The sequence below is a fragment of the Balaenoptera acutorostrata genome, chromosome 9, assembly GCF_949987535.1.
Source record: "Balaenoptera acutorostrata chromosome 9, mBalAcu1.1, whole genome shotgun sequence".
NCBI lineage: Eukaryota > Metazoa > Chordata > Mammalia > Artiodactyla > Balaenopteridae > Balaenoptera > Balaenoptera acutorostrata.
The window spans coordinates 28,713,530-28,735,508 of record NC_080072.1 but is presented as its reverse complement, the minus strand read 5'-3'; the positions used below and the strand labels follow the sequence as shown (position 1 = coordinate 28,735,508).

Below are 21,979 nucleotides of genomic sequence, written 5' to 3'. Positions count from 1 at the left end.
TGAATGCATTCGATTTTCTTGAACAGCCAAGAGTTATTTCTGGACGGCAGCCCTTGGATGCCATTTGCACCTCATGATGATTTAAAGCAAAAGACCAGAATCATCATCATAATAGAGATGGAATCGGTATGAGAACAGGGAAAGGAGGAATAACTCTGAATTGTGTCTTACAGAGTGGCCCTTGCAAACATTTCAAGGCTTTTAATTTAGAAGTCAATGAATTCTTTTATTCTTGCCTAGAATTTCATTTGTTTATTCAGCAACTATTTTGTGAGTACCAGGCACTGTCATGCACCCCCTGGGGACACAGTGGTGAGCAAGACAGTCAAGTTCTCTGTCCTCACTGAGCTTACAGTCTAGAGGGGGAGACAAGTATTAAAAAACAGGTGGATGTAGTCCTGTGTAACAGGGGCAATGATGGCAGAAATCGGGTGCAGTGGGAGCACGTGGGGGTAACTTACCCAGGCCTAGGAAGCCAAGGAAGACTTCATAAATTCTAGGATCTTCCAGTAAATTTTTTGAAGAACTGAAAGTTTTTAGATGAAAATGAAATATTACTTCATAAAGCATATGACTATTAAATTAAAGATACTTTTGTTAAGTTTGAAAGACGGCAGAAGGTCTTTAAAATGTTTTCCAGGCTAGTTATCCAGGTAGGATAAAGGTCACCTCTTGGAGGGTCACGTGAATACAAGGGTCACCACCTGATGAGGGATTGTACCAGAAGCATTCTCTTCCTCCTCCAAAAGGATGTTTTCTGAGTTCAGAAATGCTGAATGCTGGAAGAGGGCCTTATTGTCTTTCTAAATCTGGCCTAAATGACACCAGGTAGCCTGTTAATTGCTTATTTAAATGCCTTTTGTGTCACATTTTCTGCTGGTGTATATAGCTTTTAATCACACATCACAGCAACTGGAGTTACCTGACAGTAGTGCCTCCATACCAACTTTTCCATCCTTGGATGCAATTTCAGAACAGCACTCCATCGGAAAGAACAGCTGGATTCTATCAGAACATCTCCTAATACAGAAACATAGTTCCTTCACCGCGGAATATTCCAGTTCACAAACGCTGAGTGTTTCAATGATATTACAACCATATAGTTCAGTGCAATTTAAAACGTATTTGTAAAACAGTATAGTGGATTCACCTCCAATGCATAGATCCAGCTTTCTGTGTGTTGAGATGCCACCTAGTGGACTGTATTACATACAAAAAGTAAAACTAATCCTGTATGAATTGCAACTAGCATTTTCTTCCTAAAATTTGAGGTCCGAGTGACAAATCTTCTTAGCTAGTGAAAGCTCTAAATTTTAAAATGTAACATCATATATTCAGCATAGGTTCAGCTTGAAAGGGACCAAATTTGGAATTCCCTTTAAACATTCTACCAAGGAAGATTTAAAAGGAGAGTATCAGAAAATATCTGCATCAAAGGGATTGGTTTTGAGTTATCATTAGTGGTAGTGGAAAGAGAAGCTGATGCAAAATAAAAGTAGCCTGTTTTATCTAAGGTGATTAAGATTTGGAGCAAATAGAAAAACCAGGCTTCAGAATTTGAAGTAGATAACAAATTTAAAGATATATAACAATTCACAACTTCTTACAGAATTAGGCATCTTTAATGCATCTCTGTATTCAGTGAGGGCTGATGTTCAGAGAATGTTTATTGACTGTCTACTATGTGCTGAGCACAAAGATAGGGACTGAGATAGAATAATGAGCAAAACTGAAGAGGAAGCAGAGAGTTACTACTTCAGAACATTCTGGATTTTGCCACTTAATTTACAGCATTATGTCACTATTTCACCCATGTTTTCTTTGGTGTAATCCTAAGGGAATTGATAGGTCTCTTACTAAAGGCCAAAGAGTACTCTGCTAAGATGATATGAGCTCAACGACTTTCCAGAATTCCAGGACTCTTTGGAGAATTGTAGCATCTACAGCAGGAAGCTTGTTGAAGCAGTTTGATCTTTCCTTTGACTTAAGATCAATCTTACCATTTGCTACCATGGGCTTTGGGAGAATTCTTCATACTCACCTGGGGTTGGCTGTAAGTTGCTCACCTTTCATGGAGTGCTCAAACCATTTCCATAAGGACCGGGCATCAAGCAGTTAAAAGGGCTTGGGACAATGGAAAAGACCAATGTCCACCAAACTGAAAATTCAGTGCACACCTTAATTCAGATCATTCCCCAGGATTACGTGAGTGAAGGCGGAGAAGTTAAGGGGCTGAGCTGAATGTCTGTCTTGCTTTTCTATCATCTTGGTGGAAGCAGTAATTGCTTTCAACTCCCCTTTGGCTCCCCAAACCACTGTATGGAAAACAACATCAAAACTCCCAAGAAATCTAAATCTAAAGAGCAATCTGATGCTTTAAAGAGTAAAAACGAGTTAATGAAAGTGTAGGCAAGATACTTCCTACTCTCCCACAACCTTCCCCTACTTTTGATATACTTTTAGTCCTGGGATCCAGCAGTACAATCTCTATCAAAGATGTATCATGCAAGCAAAATGTACCAGTAATGAGAGCCCTAGCTCTGCAGGTCAGCAGACAGATTGTTAAAGGTTGGTGAAATCTTGGTGAGAACAGGTCAGGAAGAATGGCAAAAAAAGCTAATGGAGTTTCAGTGATATTAAGAGAAGTACAGTGAAGTGGATAGTGTGTGAGCTCTGGTCTCAGAGACACCCAGATTTGAATCTCATTACTACCACTTACTAGTGGTGGGAATTTGGGGTGAGTGACTTAACTTCTCAGAACCTCAGTTTCCTCATATGTAAAAGGGGATAATAACAGAATCTCTGAAAGAGTTGTATGGATTAAATTAAGTATCATAAGTAAGGCGCCCATCACAGTGCCTGGTATATGGTGAATGTAAATTTAGCTCAGTTAGTTATTATTATGACTTATGACCATTAATACTTAGCGTCGTCATGGGCTTTATTTGGATGATGCTTGGCTACTGCATTCAATTCTAGATGACACACTGTAAGAGGGCTACAGTGAAAAATGAGAGAGAATTCAAAGAGCTTTTGACCAGCTATATCATGAAATTATGTTGCCCAAAGTCTACAAGAGAAAGTTATGCTGGAAAAGCATCACTTTAGACTTCAACTACTGAAAGGCCTCTCATATGGAAGAAGGGTTAGGCTTGTTTCTTGTAGCCCCAGACACAGAATAAATCAGAGTGACTAGAAGTCAGAAGCATATATATTTCGGGTAGATAAGGAAGAATTCTCCTTAGAATGGGCTGTCTGGGAAGGTGGTAAATTTCCTGTCCATGGAGGTGCTTAAGTCGGGATGACTAGTTGTCATAGATACTATGTGGTGGGGGAGGGAGAGAGGGCTGCATTTCAAGCACTGGATAATAGCTGGCTTAGGAAATTGTCCAGATCTCATTCAATCCTGAGATTCTCTCATTCTAGGATAATGAAGAAGAAGAAAAAGATGAGAAAGAAGTGATAGAGGCAAGAGATGGAGGAAGGCAGCCATCCCTGGTTCCTTCCTTTTCTCCTTTACTCCTGGGTGGTGTGGGATTTAGCGATGGCCGCCGCTAGCCCCTAAAACACCTTGGTCCCAATTAGAAAACGGTATCTGCTCTGGGCTGATGCAACACCACAGTTGCCGGGGTCAGCGAGATGGCAGTGTCTTCACGAAAATTACAAGAAGGAGCCTCTTCCTCTGGGCAGACGTGTGATGAGAGGAATGAAGATGAATTTCAGCCCCACTTGCCTTCTCAGCTGGGCACTCCTGTGCAGTGGACAACCTGCACCATTGTGTGCGGCCATCCGAGCTCTGACCTTCTGGTCCTTTCACTCAAGACAAACTGGCAGTCGCCTTCAAGTCTTCTTCAGCCCTGAGAACCTAGGAATGCGACTCCAGCAACAAGATCATTATACCCAAGAGCGCACGGCTTAGAGTGAGAATTCTGTGGAATGTATTGTAGAAGGTTAGATCAGTAATGATGGACATTTATGGGTTTTAGTTGCCAGAGTACATTTTCCTTTCTTATAATATCCTAATTTCCCCTTGTGTCCGTGATTGAGGTAGGAGTATGATTTCAGGGACGGATCTTCTACAGATTTTCTTTTTCCTGCCCCCCTTGCACAGCCAGGGATTGGGCATGTAAACTGAGCTTAGCCAAACAAGTACCATCTCCCCTCTTGAGACTTAGTGACCTGGGAATGACAGGAAGTCATTCACATGCCTGGCTCTCCTGGATGCCGGAGGGTTTCTGTGTCCCCTGCTCTGCTTCCTGCCTTCTGCTTCTTGGGCTTCCTGTCTGTTTCCAAGGCTGGCATCCTTCCATCCTGTAAGCCTCCTGTTAACCTTCCAGTGATCTCCTGGTTGCTTATGTTGTCAATAGTAAATTTCTGTAGCTTGCAGCCAAGAACTCTAACTAAAATACCATATTAAAGTTGAAAATAGCAGGCAACTACTAATAATATGAAAGTCTTGCGAGTCAAAATCTCCACTGCTAAAGATTAAACTCTTTCCATGCTGGAATTATGTATCACCTCCTAGTCCAAACTCCATTCCTAGAATAACAATAATTATCATGTTAACTTTACACTGATTGAGCATTGATTGAGTGTTAGGCTAAGGGTGTTATATACATCGCCTCATTTAATTCTCACAACTCTTTTAAAATAAATACCAATATTATACTCATTTTAAAGATAAGGAAACTGGCTTAGAATAATTTACTCAATATTGAGTTAAGAAGTGGCAGAGGCAATATTTAAACCCAAGTCCAGGTCACTTCAAGACCTGTGCTTATAATCACTCTAATATTCTGCCTCTTATCTCCCCTTACTGACTTATACATAGTGAACACATTCATTATTTCCTCATATAGTGAAATAGTCACAATAAATCAAATAATAGGAAGTTGGAAAAAAACACATGTATTTACAAATTATGAACTAGCTTTAGGAAAAGACTTACATTCAGCTCATTTACATTTCAGCTTTTGCTTTCAACATGTTCCGGTCAGGAGTCCACGCTCCCCTCCCCCCACCCCCCAACCCCCGCCATTCTTGGTGCATGGGGGCAGCCCAGCTATCTCAGCTGGGTCTTTCCTGCCTGTTAAATATCCACTGGACTGAGCACTCTTCAAGCTCCCAGCAAGTTCATTAGTTACCTGAAAATACCTACCTCATCTGTCATCAACACTCAAATGGCCTGCGAGATTTTTCATTTCCACTCCATTATCCAAACCCTTTCTAGCATTTACCTCCCACATCTGGAATCAATCCTGACCAGAAGCAAAGCGCTGAACGGTTGGGCTCCTCCTGGGGCAGCCTTTCTCCAGAGGAGTGACAAGAATATTTTGCGGATGAATTAGCCATTCTCTTCTAGAGGAAGCTGCTGTGGCAGAGGCAGCTTTCATGCATTTTAATTTGCTCATTTACCCCCTTCGTCTTTACTTGTTTAAGCAAAATATTTAGTTTAACATTTTCAGTCATTACAGCCTAAAAACACACGTACTTTAAAACTAGATTTATTTGAGTTGCAAATTGTGGGAATCCTTTAAAAATACCCCAGCTCATTATCCTTTTATCTGTCTCTGTAGAAAAGATTTTAGATAGAGTCTCAGAAAACATCACTGACTTTCAAGCCTCCTACCGCTGCCCACACCACTGTTTCTGTCTGTCTGATACCCACTCAAGAGAGAAAAGAGAGTACCAGTTTGCCAATTACAATGAAGTCAATTACAGGATTTTGATTTTACGCTATTTTTTTTCCTTTTCTAAGCAGCCTGGAGGCCAATATCATAGACTTCTAGAATTGCTTTCAGGTGATAATTTTCAGATCCTTGTGAAGAAAAGAATTTAACTCGAATTTTTCTTTTTTCCTTCCTTCCTTCCTTCCTTCCTCCCTCCCTCCCTCCTTTCTTTCTTCCTTCCCTTCATCCTTCCTCCCTCCCTCCCCCTCTCCCTCCCTTCTTTCCTTCCTTGTTTGGTGGGGACTGGATAGGAAAAGGTGACCTCAGGATGCTAAACCTCCAGACGCCTTTCTTTGGAAATATCTTCACGGAAAAAAAAAAAAAAAAAAAAAACCCCAAAACAAATGGTGATGAAAACTGCTTTCTGACAGCCCCGAGGAGAATATGTGCATGCATATGGAAAAAGTCAATCTCTTGATTAGATAAACTGCATTATTTTAGTAATACAGCACATCCTGTCTTTCATTTTAAATAACTGAAAGATTTTTTTTTTTTTTTTGTAGTTCTAGAGGAAACAGCAATAAGAAACATCCAAGATATCCAATATATATCAAGATACAGCCCTTGGCACCTGCAGGGAGATTATCTATGCTGATGAAGTGAAATATTACTGTGGATAATAGAAAGTTACAGAACACACGAGAAAAAAAATAATAGGAGGCAATCAGGAAGCTAGAAAAGCAGTTTTCTATGAAAGAAATCCTGACTTAAGATAGTGAGTCTGGGCATTTTTGTTCTGCTTTCCTCAAGGTCAATAACTGAGCCGGGAGGAGGTCCTGAAGCAGAGTCAGCTGCAAGCAGTTGTGAAGGGTCTGGGCTGTGCCGGTCCTCGTGCCAAGTGCCTCGTCGACCGTCATGGCACCGCCATGCAGCCTCGCACACGTGCTGGGCACGGCGAGGAACGCAAACCGGCGACCACGACCAGGACCCGCTCTGCGCTTCTCTTACCCACCGGGCAATGCAATGGGGAAACCGCTGAGAAAGCAAATCCGACCTCCAGATTGAAGGAACAAAAACAATGTGAACAGTGAGCTCTTTGAAAAGAAAACTGCTTCCCTATGGTAGAAGATAGGGGCAGGGGGCCCACGCAAGCGAGCCCAGCAAGCGGGGAAGGTGGGCCCTGAGGAGTGTGATATTACAGAGGAACATAATGGGGCTGACTGCATACTTGTCTAATTACTGGAGCTATTAAAATCTCTATAATTTAGATTCAGGCAAAAAAAAAAAAAAAAAAAAGCCTATATAAATGCACACACATGCTCCTGATTGGATTTTATGAATCTACTCCTCTCGATTCTAAAAGGACACCACCCTGCTGTGTACATGTGGCAGCTAAACCTGCGTGACCTTCTCCCCCACCCGGCCCTGCCCCTGCCCCCCAGACTAGTGTACTCTGTTACTGTAATAAGCAGTTAGGTTAGATAAGGCGACGGGTGATGGGATCATCTGTGCTGAAGCTGAATTATAATGCCTCGGTCAACGGATTTAATCTAAACCAAATGCTTTGGGATTCTGGAAGCTCCGGGAACAGAGAAAATGTAAGTTTTATATTTGCCCAAGTTCAAATAGAGAGCAGTCAGAGAGATTCCAGAAGCTCAGAGAGTGGTAGCAAAAAAAATGTTGTTTCTCCTGAGTTCAGTCAAAGGAACAAGTAGAGTATACTTTGTATTCACCTCTTCCTTTTCTTCCTCCTCTGTGCACTTTTTATTCTTGACACAAAGGAGGGTTATCACGTAATGCCAAACTGAACTTGATCAAAGAAGTACTTAGCACATTAGTAGGTGCTCAAAAAATTAATACTTCTCAAATGGACAAATGGAGTGGTAGTTAGTATAGGGGTTGTGTCCATGCTTTTAGCGTCAGGCTTCATTTTGCCCCTTCTTCAATGCCTCAGTTTCCAGATCTGCAGAATGGAGCTCTAGTAATACTTGTGAGGCCTAAACAGGTTATGAATGTTAAGAACTAGCATAACGTCTGATACATAGCAGGTAGTTTCCTAGCTAACCCTCATTGCCTCTGGCTCCTGTGCTTCCACCTAGTGGGCGACACTTCCCCTCCTGACAACCTGGTGGTGATGGTGGAGGTGGCGGCAGTGATGATAATAACGTTCTCCTGAGGCACCAAAAGAGATAAATATAAACAATAACATTTCTGACGACAACTCAACATTTATCATACTTTGCCTCTGTTAGAAGCCGGCATATCTAAACGCTTAGAGTTTTCTGCTGAATCAGATCATAGTTGCTGGTCTATATTCAAGACACAGATAGGATAGGTGAATTTCCCAAGGTCACACAGCTTGATGAGAATAGCAGACATAATTCCTTATTTACTAACTCAAAGTCCACTGCTCTCTTCCCAAAACTGTACAAAAAATGCTTTCAAAGTAGCAAGTTAGTTATTATTCTCTGAAAATATTTTTATAATTTATAAAATTTTTGTAATTTTTATAAAAATATCATAAGATGGTATTTTTATATTTTTATAATGATATTTGTATAACTTTCTATCCCTTTATCCAGTGTTCATTCCTTCATAGCATTTATCATTGGTTGTTTTCTTACCTCTTAATTTGCTTCCTTTTTTTATTGGCTGTGTGCTTTCACTAGGCCAGTAAGGTCCACAAGAAAGAAGACGCTGCCTTGTTTAGCATTGTAGCCCAGCCCCCAGAGCAGTGCTAGCATATCACAGGAATTCCATAAATATATGTTACGTGAATAAACAGTGCCAATTTCCTGAGTTTAGGGTATTCTTTGCTGCTCAGATACTTGAGTAAACCAGAATCCTATAAATATATGTCATTGATACCCCCTTAAAATAATTTTTGTTAACTTTCAACTACAGCATTTGCCCCCCACCTCCCCTACTGAGGATCAGAAGTTCCCTTCTCCCAACTTACGTGAGTGTCATGTAACCCTTCCCCTACTGGCCACAGGGCAGCGCTGAGATGTCTTAGGTTGTACCCATGAATGAAAGAAAGCCCATAATCTTGATGCCTTAAATCCTGGGGTGCGGTGGTCCTTCACTTCTGGTGACGGAGCAGTCCCCTTCTTCGTTTCAGCATTAAAATTCTATAAAATAAAAATTATACTATTTTGGATTATTAGTCTGTGATCTCTTTCTTTCCCCTACAATAATACAGTGGTGTTTACTTCTTTTATATCTGTATGAGATGTATGCCTAATTTTGAAGACTATTCCTTTCTTCAGGTCAAAAGGAAAAATGCTTTTCCATGCTTTATCTCATTGGATGCTAAAAACAACTTTTAGAGGGTAGAAGGAAATGTTATTATTCTCATTTCACAGATGAGAAAATAGATATGTCCCATGGTAGAAGAAGCACAGCTAGAGTTGAAACTCAGGTGCTCATTGGATATTTAACAAAGATTTAATGAGCACCTCCTGTGTTGCAGGCTCTGTGCTGGGCTCTGGGAACAAAGCAGAGAGCAGACAGAGCAGCTTTGCAGGGCATCTTCGGCTCCAGGTCCAGTGCCCTTTTCTAATCTGAGAACTCCAGCCAAGGACAGTAAAGTTAAATCATAATCCAATATATTTTCATATAAAGATTTAACAGTTTTAAGGAGGTTTCTAAACAAAACCTTAAAGGGAGTTAAACAGCATTTTAACATCGTTTCTGACTGACTGCACAGAACACTTTGACTAAATTAAGTGAAGTAGAGTTGAAACATGACTTGGAATAAAATAATCCAAGTATCTAAACGTTTGGAAAAGTCACCATCTTATATAAAAGGGAAGTGCACGACCAGAACAGCAGTGGAGAGAGCTGGGTGTTCTCAAGATATTCTGTTTCTCTTCGGCCAGGTAGCAGTGAATTCCAGGCAGGTTCTGGACACCTGCGGCCTCTCTTCTGCTGAGTTTCAGCTCCCAACTGCCAGGGTTGTCAGTGTTCCCTATTATTCTCCTGACAGACAAAAGGGAAACAGCAAGTATTCCCTTCTGTCTAAAAGGGTAGCAAGTAAAAATGGCTTTGTGATTGTAAGAAATGTCGACTTAATTAGCTTTTTTCTTCCAGGTAATAAGTGTTTTCTCCAAGGAATGCCCAAAATTAACAACACTCTATGAAGAAGTTTTTATTTCCTTATCTCTTCCCACTTAAGATCCATAGATGCAAAAATCACACTCAAAGATGATAAGAAATCTTCATGGTTTATTGTTTTTGTAGATAACGTTACCACAGTGAAAGTTAGAATCTGCATCTGCTGACATTTTGAAATCTTCCTTTGAGAGGTATGGCTCCTATGTCCTCCCAAACCTTAAAGATTATGGAAATCAGAAGTATCTTCTCTTATATCAAGAGTTCTTTGTTTGGAAGTTCACTAATGTTTTTCAGGTAGGCCTGTGAACCCCATGAAATGGTATGAGAAAAATATTTTTTGTATGTCATTTTGTAAGTTTATGGCTTTTCAAAAGATTCTCAAAGGAGTATATAAAACAAAACAGTAGGAGAACTCCTTTACAGTAGTCTATTGAGGCTTTGAATGTTGTCAATACACTCATAAGTAATTTCACATAATTTTTGGATGTTTCTTCAAACTCGGCATTTGAGAACAAAATACATAATCATCACTGATAGATTTTAAGAATATGTGATGCCTAGTTTACACCATGACATTTACTCCATTTGCCCAATTTTGAGAAGTGTTTCTTGCCTCTGAAAAGCAGAAAGGACTATCCAACTATAACTCGATTTAATTTGACTCTGAGGATGGTAGTTCCTGAACAGCTGACTGAAATAAAATTCTATAAAGCAGACCCTCTATTCCCATTGAACTGCTGTAATTTTGGTTTGTGGTTTAGCACAAGAGTGGAAGATGGCTGAACCTTGTCTTCCCGTCACGTTGCTCTGGCAGTGGGACTGCTGGGCATTATCACTGAGCCCTGTCCTGAGTAAATAAAAATAAGGGTCTCTGCCCTCTAAGCAATTGTTATCTAGCTGGGGAGACAGAACATGTGCTCAATACCTATGCAATTTTTTTCCCAACAGGCCATGCTATAGAATGGAAAAAATAGAGAATGTATGTAGGTTTTCACTAGAATACAAAATCCCTGTGGCTAACGCTGCCCTTGATTGTAATACGTCTTATTATGAATTTATAGATAATCTATCAGTGTTGGTAATTCTTCAAAATCTGCCCATGAAAAATCCAGTTATTTTGAAGGACAAATTCTAGGACTAAATTTTTAAATAAACTACACAGATTCCTTTCATATTTTCCTAAGTTCAGAGTCTTCAGCAATCTAAATTGGACTTTCTGTCACAGTCTTATGTTTCCAAGTAGGTGAAGAAAGTTTTCTTTCCTGTATGGGAGAGAGAGAGAGAAAGAGAAAGAGAGAGAGGGGAAATAAATATATCATACACACACATATATACAGTTTCTTATATACATACATACATATATAGGAAGTTCAGTAGAAGTTGCTATTTTAAAAATGTTTATCAGAATAGGTGCATTAAAGCTTGATAAGGTTTGTAAAATTTATAGAGGCATCTCCTTCAAGGCCTGATGTGAGTTATGAAATCTAATTTTGTTTTCATAGCTCTGTGATAAAATTTTATCAGTGTTATAAAAGGGGTCTTTACTAAGACTGACCGGAAACCTGAACTATCTGGCCAGGCAATAAAAACACATTCCTTAGCTGCAAAGTGTCAGACAAGCAAGGTTTAACTGAAATTGATCGATAAGTCTTCCTTTGACAGTTGAGTGCATTCACTTTACCTCATAGGATAATAGTTTTTTTTTCATGGTTTTTCCATTAATATCAGACTTCAGTGTTAGTAAGAAACAAGAAAGACATAAAAGGGAGAGAGACATGCCATCAAGAGAGAATGTTGCGATCTTTAATGGTAGAGCACTTGTGCTCAGATGAAGTGCTTGTGTGAGTGAGGGTTCAGACTTTCATTACTGATTGTTATGGGTTGAATTGTGTTCCCCCCACCAAAAATTCACATGTCAAAGTCCTAACCCCCAGCATCTTAGAATGTGCTCTTATTTGGAAATAGGGTTGTTGCAGATGTAATTAGTTAAGATGAGGTCATACTAGAGTGGGTTGTCCCCTAATCCAAAATGATTAGAAAATTTGGACACAGACAGGTACATGGGGAGAATGTCCCCGATGAAGGTGAGGCAGAGATTGGGGTGATGATTCAACAAGCCAAAGAATGCTAGATTGTCTACAAACCACCGGAAGCTAGGGCAGAGGCATGGGACAAATTCTTCCCTCACACCCTTTAGAAGGAACCTGTCCTCCTGGCACTTCGATCTTGGAATTCTGCCTCCAGAACTGTGAGAAAATAAATTTCTGTTGTTTAAGCCACCCAGCCTATGGTACTAGGCCTAACAACTAATACATGGATGAATACAGCATTGGGGTAGAGAAGTGAGACCCCCTAGTGGCTTGCTATGTCCTGATGAACCACGCATGTGGCAGTGCTCTCCCACCGCCCACCTTGGGTTGGGCATCCAAATGCAGCTCACTTTGCCTAACTCAGCTGTCATCAGAGAAATTTTCCAAGCAGGCAGTGACTAAACCATAAAATTATTCCTTGAAGGCATCCAATGAAGGCATCCCATTCAGTTTTAGAATTGCCGATAACCATACCTGAAATTTCTACAGGCTTTGAGGTTAGACAGATCTGGGTACAAATATCAGCTCTGCCACTTATCAGCTGATGGCTTTGGCAAGATATTTCACCTCTCAGAAACTCAACTTCCCCATTTTTAAAAAGTAAAAGGAGAAGTAGGAAAAACCCATCTATTTCCAAGGGTGGTCAAGAGTATGGAATGAAACAGACAACAACAGTGTAAAAGTCCAACAGGGTGCCTGGCATGTGTACACACTCTCACAGCATTAGTGCCCTTCTCTGTCCATGTTTATAATCGATCTTATTTGATCCTTATACCAATGGACTTGCCCAACAGTGCAGGAGGCAAGACTCCACTTAGGCCTTTGACACCAAGTCCAGAGATCTTTCCACAGGAGGAACCACTTCCAGTCCTGGGCCATCCCTAAGCTGTGTCCTGGCCTCCCCCTGTCACTCTGGTGAAATTTGGATTGGAATTCTGAGGCTGAAGATGATCTGGATGCAGGTCCTAGTAAACACCTATAGAAAGGCTCTACCAAGCAGAAGGATAGGCTCCTAGAATTCTGGCTGTCACAACTCTTGTTGCCCAATTGCATCTCGCTACTGAATCAGAATCAGACCTTTAAAGTTGGGTGGGACTTTAGAGATGGAAGAGTCTACTTTCCTTATTTTTAAGAAGAGGAAGCAGCAGCTCAGCTGGGTCCTCAGCCAGTTGACATCTAGTTAAATGGTCTTATGAACAGGCTAATTTTCCTCCAATTTTATTGTGTCCCCAGTAGTCACAAAGTCAGCCCAGAAATGGAAGAACCAGAATAGATCCAAAGATATGTAAAATATTCTCAGAATAAACCTTTGCCTGAAGAGCAATGTGGCTTTAGTGAAATCAAGGTCCTTCCTAGCTCTATGATGCTTAGACCAAGTTAAGGTGAAAGTGGACTTCAAAATAGTGCTGGGACTGCCATATATTCAGTAAAAGGGGTGGGGGCATCAGTGAGTGCTCTTTCACACCTGCTCTCTGGCGGGGGTGATGCTTGCTCATCTTAGCCCCCAGCACCTCACGGCTCCTGGAGGAGCTCATGGCAGTTTCAGAGCAGGCAGAGGGGCCGAAGAGCAGTGACTCTTGTTTGGAAATCTCCTGAATTGGCTGACTCCCATTTACATGCTGTTTCTGGCAACAGAGATCAGTCTGGGTCACCTCTCTGCCACTGAATAAATATGCTGAAAATTATTACTATTTCAGACAAATGTTTAACTATTCTCAGATTATCTATGACGCCACAGGCCAAAGTCACAACAGTCTAACCTGGGAGTGAGTTTACTTTGTGATTTATGGAATGAGAATTCTGGGCGCTCTGTGGGACTAATTTAATACGAAACATTCAGATGTCTGTCTTATAATGCCATTCGTCTTTCCTTAGCCTGCCTGCACCAGGGGGCATGTGGTTCAGAGAGCAGGCTCTCCCTTCTCAGCCACAAATCATCACACTTGTGCAAGGGGGTGACACGTCTTCTCTTCTAAGCCAGGCTGCCTGCAGCAGTCAGGCAACCAGTTAAGGGTCCATCTGGGCACTGATGGGAGAAGAGTGTTTTCCACTCTATCGAGCCTTAGGAGTGTTTTGAAAGTTACAATGGGCAAAGAAGGGATCATAATCAACGTTGCTTTGGTTTGCCTTCTGATAAAGGAAGCATAATCAGTCTATACTGTCTCGTCAAGTACAAGACTCGTTTTATAAGAAGGTTATGTGATATTCTATGGATTGATGTGACAATGTGTGTCTTCACTCAGATTGCTGTAGCAAAGTACCATAGGCTTATAAACAACAGAAATTTATTTCTCACAGGTCTGCATCCTGGAGTGGAGTGCAGATCTCTGGGAGCAAAGGGGTGAGAAAACCGAGACTGCAGGGCGAGGGGAGCACAGTCTTCCCAGGGGTGTGGGGTACCACGGGGCGGAGTGTGTTCTTCATTTAGGTGACAGTCAGGGCCGCTGAAGGTTTTTAAGCAAGAGAGTAACACGATTTGATTTTCATTCTAGAAAGTTCATTCTGGCTACTACTTGGATGAAGAATTGGAGAGGAGTGAGGCTGGGGGTGTACCATGACTAGTTAGAAAACCATCAGTATTATCTGTGGGAGCAATGACAGTGGCCTGAAGTAAGATAGTGTAAATAAACACCTTTGAAGTACTTAAAAATCCCACAAAGAAATCGCATTTTTTTCGTAATTACTGTTGTAAGTTGCTGAAATGAAAAGTGGCTTTTGTTGTCATTTCCTGAACGAGCCGGAGGATAGGGGTGCGGAGTGTTGCTCATGCTGTCTTGTGCTGCTGCTGCAGTTTGCCCCCACTGCTGTTGAGAACTCCTCCCTAGGAAGCCTCTTAAACACACAGCTTTAGTTGAATGCATCGTTGTGGCCCATGTCAACTTTATCATGGGAACTGGACATTAGGTAACAGAGAATACTACTCCTTGGGTGTCTTGGAACATAACAAGGATTGAAAGCTCAAACACAGTTGACGATGGTCAAGCCTAAAGAGCAGAACACACGTTTCAACATTGGGAAAGTTGGTAGGCAGGCTGGCCTCACAGAGTGCAGGGAGAGGGAGAGATGGTAACAAAAATCAAAATCCACAATGGAATTCAGCCTGTCAAAATGACTGCATTAAACAAGAGGCAAGGAAAAGTCTGATAAAAAGGGTTTGACATTCTGAATTGATTTGGAAAAATTCCCTGGATGCCAGAGTGTCTTCAGTTTTGCCAGGATGTCTCTGCAAGATCCACTTCCTCAAACAGACTTAACTTGTATTCGGAAGTGTAACTTAAGAGTCCAACTGGTATCCATCCTGATATTGTAACCAAAGTCCTGATATTGTAACAGATTGCATCCTCAAGGTCATGCTGCTTGTACAGCAAAGACCACCAAGGTTACTCCATTAAAGTGACTTTGGAGGATGCACCCAAGGACAAGCATTTTACTGACCGAAGAGGACTAGAGATAGGCCAGCTGATTCCATTGCTAATGTCATCGCTCAGTGGTGAAGGGAGAAAATAATCATAACAACAGCAGAATTATGGGTTTATACTGAAAATGCCATGGAGCCCCTAATGCCAGCCAGATCCACAGCTTCCTAAGGAAGGAACAACCCACACCAACGTTGCCTACATAGGCAAGCTGTGCTTTGTATCATGTGATCCCTGACATCCTAATGTAAAGGGATGAGTAAAAGGCAGCTATTGGCTGGCCTCCAGCCATTCAGTCTTCCATCAGAAGACACAAAGGAAGTAATTCAGATGGTAGAGTGGCCCTAGAGACAAAAGAAATACAAAGGGAAGGCAGGAAACAGAAGCCATGAAGCAGCAGAAGCCATGAGAAGGCAAGTGAGCATTTTAGCCTAGAGCAGGAGGGCTCATGAAGAAGTAGGAAATTCACAGAAGCAAGAAGCACAGAGAAACAGGGAAGTCAAGAGCAGGAAGGGCAGACTACTGCGTGATCATTTGGACAGTCAAGCTCTGCGTCTGGAACGGAGACCACCGTGAAGCCTGTGTGCTGGGCTCTCCTTTGCTTTCCCCCTTCTTTGTTAACCCTCCAACAAACCTCCACCTCCGGAGGTAAGTCGAGTGTATCTCTGTAACTTGAAACCTGAGCAAGCTTAATACACGATGTCTAGTCCAGTTTTCATATTAGTTCCCTTTAACCACTTCTCACTTAAAAAAGAAAAACCCAGACTCCTCAGCATGACCTACAAGGCCCTCCAATCTGGCTGGTAGCCACCTGTCCCACCTCCCTTCAGGCCTGTTACCCCGACATTCCGGCCTCTGTACTATCCAAGTAGCCAGACATCTACTGCATTCACCTTTGCATGCCCAGTCCCCAGAACAGTAAGTGCCTGGAGATGCATACATATGAATCAGTTCTTTGAAAAGCTAATTTTCTTTATAGTTTCCGTCTTCTAAGGAACGTAGCTGTCTCCCAACCTATATGGATTTCATATATGGGACGAGAGAACTACCTTGAAAATTAATGTTTCTGAGAGCACTTGTTAGTGAACCGAAATAATATCCTGTGCAATTTCACACTCTTACATGAGCCTGCCAGGGATGCGGGTGGCTCAGGCTTCTGTATTAACTAGACTTAGAGCATACATGGAACAGAGAGGCTCAGCCCTCCCCCTAGCAAGCAGCTCCTTCACTGGAGAAAGGGTTACTTTACAAATAAGACCCCTGTCCCTGTTCCGAAACTCTCTCTCTCTTTGCACATACAAAAATGCATAAGAAAACTCCAGGAAGCTGGCTATTTCCTCACCCTCAAAATTACTCTGCTCCTTGATATATGTACCATAGCCCTGACATTATTCCTGTGACCTTTAAAATAGCAAGATTTTATCAGCACCGAAGGCAGCTTAATTAACACGGGAAGCTTCAGCACCTCAAACTTCCTTGTTTTGCTTCCGATGTCCTGGTTACCATCTCTGGGTGGTCAGTCCCGACTCAAGAACATTTCCATTCTTTCTCAAGGAAATAGTGAGGAGAAAACATGAGGACATTTAGACTCAAACCCTCAGATAGGCAGCAAGTGCTTCGCTGCTTTCGTAGCCCTGGACACAAAGGTAAAAGGGGCCACAGGGCTCTTAGAACTGGTAGTTAGTGCTTGAGCCACACCCAGGTGACAGGAACAGAACCTCAGCTGAGTTGCCCAGCGTGTGGTCAGCTACCACCCTCCGTGGCTGGGGCCTGTTCCTGCACACTCCCTGCCCCACCTCAGGTGTACAGAAGAAGAATCTCTGCCATTAAGCCTGGGACTCGGTATTTTATCAAGCTCCCCGGTGACTCCTGTGCACAGGAAACTTTGAGAATCATATTAAGGAATCATCCCTTGCCGATCCACAGACTGCTCCAGGGAGGACAGTTTTTAAAATGAAAGACAGAATTTAAAGGCCCTTCGAAGACAAAAGGCAAGGAAGACAGAGGAGCTACGGCCAAAAGGCAAGGAGAGAGAAGAACAGAAGGAAGAGGAAAAAGGGTGGTGGAAATAGAAACAGAATCAAATCTTGTGCTTTGGGGGCACTGACTCTAGCAGTTGTGGGAGGTGCCCTCGTCTCCTCTGTTCCTGTCCAGCACAGTTTGCAGAGCAATTTAAGGAGAGCTGCTGGTGGTGGCATCTAGACATTCACCCCCCCCAACTGTCTTAGCTGGTCTGCCAGAACTGACATTCTTGGGCAACCGCACCTGGGGTTAAAACCCCAAGTTCAAAACTTCTAGAAATGATAAGTCAGGACCTAATGGATCCAGCGGTTGACTGAACGCTCTATCTACCCCTAAACCAGCACAGGAATACAGCAGACAATGAATGATAGCACATCCAATTCAGAATCACCACTGTACTTGCCATATAAATATAATTTCCTGTCTCCTTCTTCCTCCCTCCCCCAACCCAGTTGCACCATGGGCATAAGCACTTCCTCTGCCCTCATATATTTCTATTTGCACACATGGCACAGGATGACAGCCTATTGATAGTCGTTTCATATTACAGACTTGCAGAGTTAGGAAATGCTACAGCTGGCAGCAGACAACCACTGAATGTCTGCCGTTACTCGGCTGGTCCATTTACTTTCATCAGCACTCCCCTGAGTGGTCTTTGTTGATCCTGCTTTGCATTTGCTTATGGCCAAGCAGCTCCAAACCATGCCTTTTACTTAGAATTCTAGCTTATTGTGTTAAGAACACAAAACTGCTGCTCTTTCCTTCTGCTTAACCTAGCCTTAGGAGGGGTTGAGATCTTTTCAGAGGCAGGAGGTAACTGGAGCCACTGATTTAATAAAAGCAACTGACTTCCCTGGTGGCGCAGTGGTTAAGAATCCGCCTGCCAATGCAGGGGACACGGGTTCGAGCCCTGGTCTGGGAAGATCCCACATGCTGCGGAGCAACTAAACCCGTGCGCCACAACTACTGAGCCTGTGCTCTAGAGCCCGCGAGCCACAACTACTGAGCCCACGTGCCACAAATACTGAAGCCCGTGCTCCTAGAGCCCATGCTCCACAACAAGAGAAGCCACCACAATAGGAAGCCCGCGCACCGCCGCAAAGAGTAGCCCCAGCTCTCCGTAACTAGAGAAAGCCCACGTGCAGCAAGGAAGACCCAGTGCAGCAATCAATCAATCAATCAATCAATCAATTTGTAAAAAAGAAAAACAAGCAACTGAGGATCACCACTGGGTCCAAATTCCATTTACCTGAGGACATTTGCATCTCATTTTGCGACAGTCTAGAATAACACAGACCTGTGGGTTTTGATCGCTCCCTTCCAAATGATGTCAGAAAAAGAACTGCTGTCTTGGTGAATCACAAATCTCAACAACACTCAGCAGCACACCTGGGCTATTAATAAAGGTTAGCTCACAAATGCTGCAACAGCCAGTGGCCACAATTTCTAAGTGATTCTTTTGCAAAAGAGAACAAATTTATCTTTAGCTTTCTGTTATTATTTGCTTGCTTGTTTGTTGCTTTGTTTTCTTGATCCACAAAAAAATATTTAGTCATTATGAACAATCAAGAACAAAATGGAAATTCAGGGTTATCACACCACAAAGCTACATTTGGATTTTGAATCATTTCTAATGTGTCCTGTTTTATAAACCTGACATAAGCACCCAGATAAAATGCTTCTTATGTATAAATGCTGTCATAATCTCAAAATGCTTGTCAAACTTTCAGACATATTGCTTTTAGTCAGTTTGCTTAGAAACATGCAACTTCATCCCAACACTTAATCAGGCAGGGAAAGCTAGAGGTGGGGCGGAAACATCCGGAAACTCCTTTCTCCTGAGGACAATCACAAATGCTGGTACACTGTTGATTAACATCTGGATCAACTTAAGGGTGTTTGTGAACCAGCAGGAAATAAATTTCTGGAGAAGGCCATGGACTCGAGGATGGTTGCTTTAGTATTTAATAATAAATGATTTCCAGTTGATAGAAAAATTTTGAAATGTGACATATATATGAGGCTGATTCAAATTTGGTAAACATATCCCCAAAGGAAATTACTGGGTTTATTAAAATCCTTGGAGGGCTGAACAGAATTGCAACAGTCTTATCCTATAGTCCTTGCTGAAGGTGGAGTAACTGCTCCCCAGCCCACCTTCCAGCCAACCACAGAGGAAGGTCAATAATAAGGAAAGAGCAGGGCTGTTCTTAGTCTTAAGTTGAAAGTGGCTATGAACTGCCAAGATATATCCCCAGCAAGCCGTCTTCGACAAAGTAAGTGCCGCTGCCTTGCTGGTAAAATGTGATGTGTTGATGACTGTTATATTACATCTAAAATCCCATTTACTAGTAATAGAAAAGTTCAGTTAAGAGTTTTGCCTTACGTCTCCTGGTGCTTGATACAATGTTGTGTGATATTACCAATTTTCACTTCAGGCATGTTCACACGCAACAGTGAAGACTTCACAAGAATCTGCACATTTGATCTATGGTGAAATTATGCCATTTTCATAGCAAATCAACTTTTCCTTGGCAGCAGAATGATAGGTACTTTTGCACCTAGAGAAATGCCTTTGTTTTCAAGGAATTTTGAAAAGAAATAACAAGTTCCGTGTCTCTGGGGATTGTAATCCAGTTATTGTAAGAAGAGGCCCAACAGGTAAGAATCCTACTGGCCCACTTTCTGACCGGAGCATGTTCCTTAACCCCTCTCGTTAAACAAAAGGAAAAGCAAGGTGGGGACACGTGCAATTTTTCTCTCATACGTATCACAAAGGTGTTGTGGAATGACTTCACATCTCTAACAGTGCACAACACGTAGAGAAGATGTCTGCGAAAGGGCAAATTGTTGTGTATGTAATGTGAAATTTTGCCTCAATGTTCTCTGCTTTTAGTGGTGTCGGAAGCTGCAGGAATTTATTCATGCGGCCTTACTGATTTGCAGACTGGGAGTAAATGCTAGGCCTTTTGAAGCGATTACCAAGAGCCCCCTTCAGTAGAAATGATCTACTGCCTTCCTACATCACATTAAAGAAGTGGATGGAGGAGTGAGCCCAGCTGAGCCATTCTGTACGCATCTAGCCAGGCTGCAATTTATATTCAGACAGAGGTGCGAATGGCTCTCAGAGACAGAGAGAGAAGAGCATTTCTCTGGAAAATTTTCACCAGAACCAGAAGCCAAACTCTGATTTGTCACTGTTATTTTAAAAAAAAAAAAAAAAAAAAAAAAAATTCTTTCTTCATCACAGAAAGAAATTAAAAGGTAAGTTCTTCTCTCCCTGTAAGATTGATACTTAAGATTGCTAAGGATCTCCCTTGGCCCCTTAAGAAAAATCCTTACATAACTTTTCTTACAAGTAGTGCATATATCCTTTCCCTAAGTTTCTGTTGAGGACACAGTCTACGACTTTTGGTTACTGAGCTTATGTCAGGAATTATCCAGCTTCACTCTTGTGAACAACATCTAGCTGTGCCCCATAAGGAGTCCTGTGCTGTAACCACAAGCCAAACTGAAGGAAAGTGGGAGGAGGAAAGATCGATTCATGTGGTGGCCACCAGCCATTCCATTTAGTAAATATAGGATTTTAACATGGAAGTTTGAAAAATATAGTGGTTGAGCCAGAAAACTGTCAGTTTGAGTCAAATTTAGTATTAGGTAGTCAAAGAGTCTTTTTTATTGTCAATTTATATATGTATATATAACTCATATATATATAAAATAAATAATATAAAGTTATTTATATATAGAACATATATACTACTTGACCCCACTAAATCTAAGTATATAACTATATATATACACTCGAAGTGTCAGCCTATTTATTATCAAATTATATATATTATATATATTATATAATTTTAAAAGTATATATAATAATATATACTACTTGACCCCACTAAATTAGTTTTCAATAATAGCTAGTATTTTCCTTTTTCTTTTCCTGGAAGAAAATACATGTAAGATAGTTATTTTACTGGCATTGCTTTGTCTAGTTTTGTTGTCTTTCTAAGAACAGATTTGAGGCATCAAATGCCACCCTGTGTAAAAGGTAGAGGGCATAACTTTTAAAAGAGACTGCATGAAATTATGAAAACAATGACTCATCATCATATAACATCCTAGCGAGCATATGAGTATGCCCACACAGGCTACCCCAGCGAAACACAGCGCAAACTATGATGGGTCTGACAGGAATTCACTGTGTAGAGGTACCAGAGATTGCAGCTTTGTGGATGGTGACAACACAGCGTCTGTGGCTTCAGGGCCCTGCTGCCTTTGGATTCGGGCATAATTTGCTCTGACCTCCACCAGTTGCTTTAACTCTGTTAAAAAAAAAATTATTTTGAGAGACAAGTCAATGTATTTATAGAAAATAATTAGAAGTTCAGGATGATGAAAATCTTGAAGATCCTTCAGAAATCCTCGACTCCCATGTCAGCCTCTCTCATTACACACTTGACTTGCTTATCACATCAGATATGTGTTAACATCCTTTGGATTTCTACAGAATGGCAGTTGCTAGAGAGGACTCCCTTCCAAGCTTTTTATAAAGCCTGAATTGGAAGCTAACCTAGCAGTGGTCTAAAAACTGAACCCACTGAAAAGATGGTAAATACAGCATAGAGAACAGTGTTCAGATTTGATGACAAACAGCATAAAGCAC

General features: G+C 41.6%; 1 protein-coding gene across 1 annotated transcript in view; it reads right to left on the bottom strand.

The window, feature by feature from the left end:
- Positions 1-10,912: 10,912 nt before the first annotated feature.
- Positions 10,913-21,979, bottom strand: part of DCDC1 (doublecortin domain containing 1) — a 481,625-nt gene continuing 470,558 nt past the window's right edge. Inside the window, 2 exon segments of the mRNA XM_057552454.1 lie at positions 10,913-11,047; positions 21,529-21,638. Of these exon segments, the coding sequence (XP_057408437.1) occupies positions 10,988-11,047; positions 21,529-21,638 (170 nt within the window). The 3' untranslated portion in view covers positions 10,913-10,987.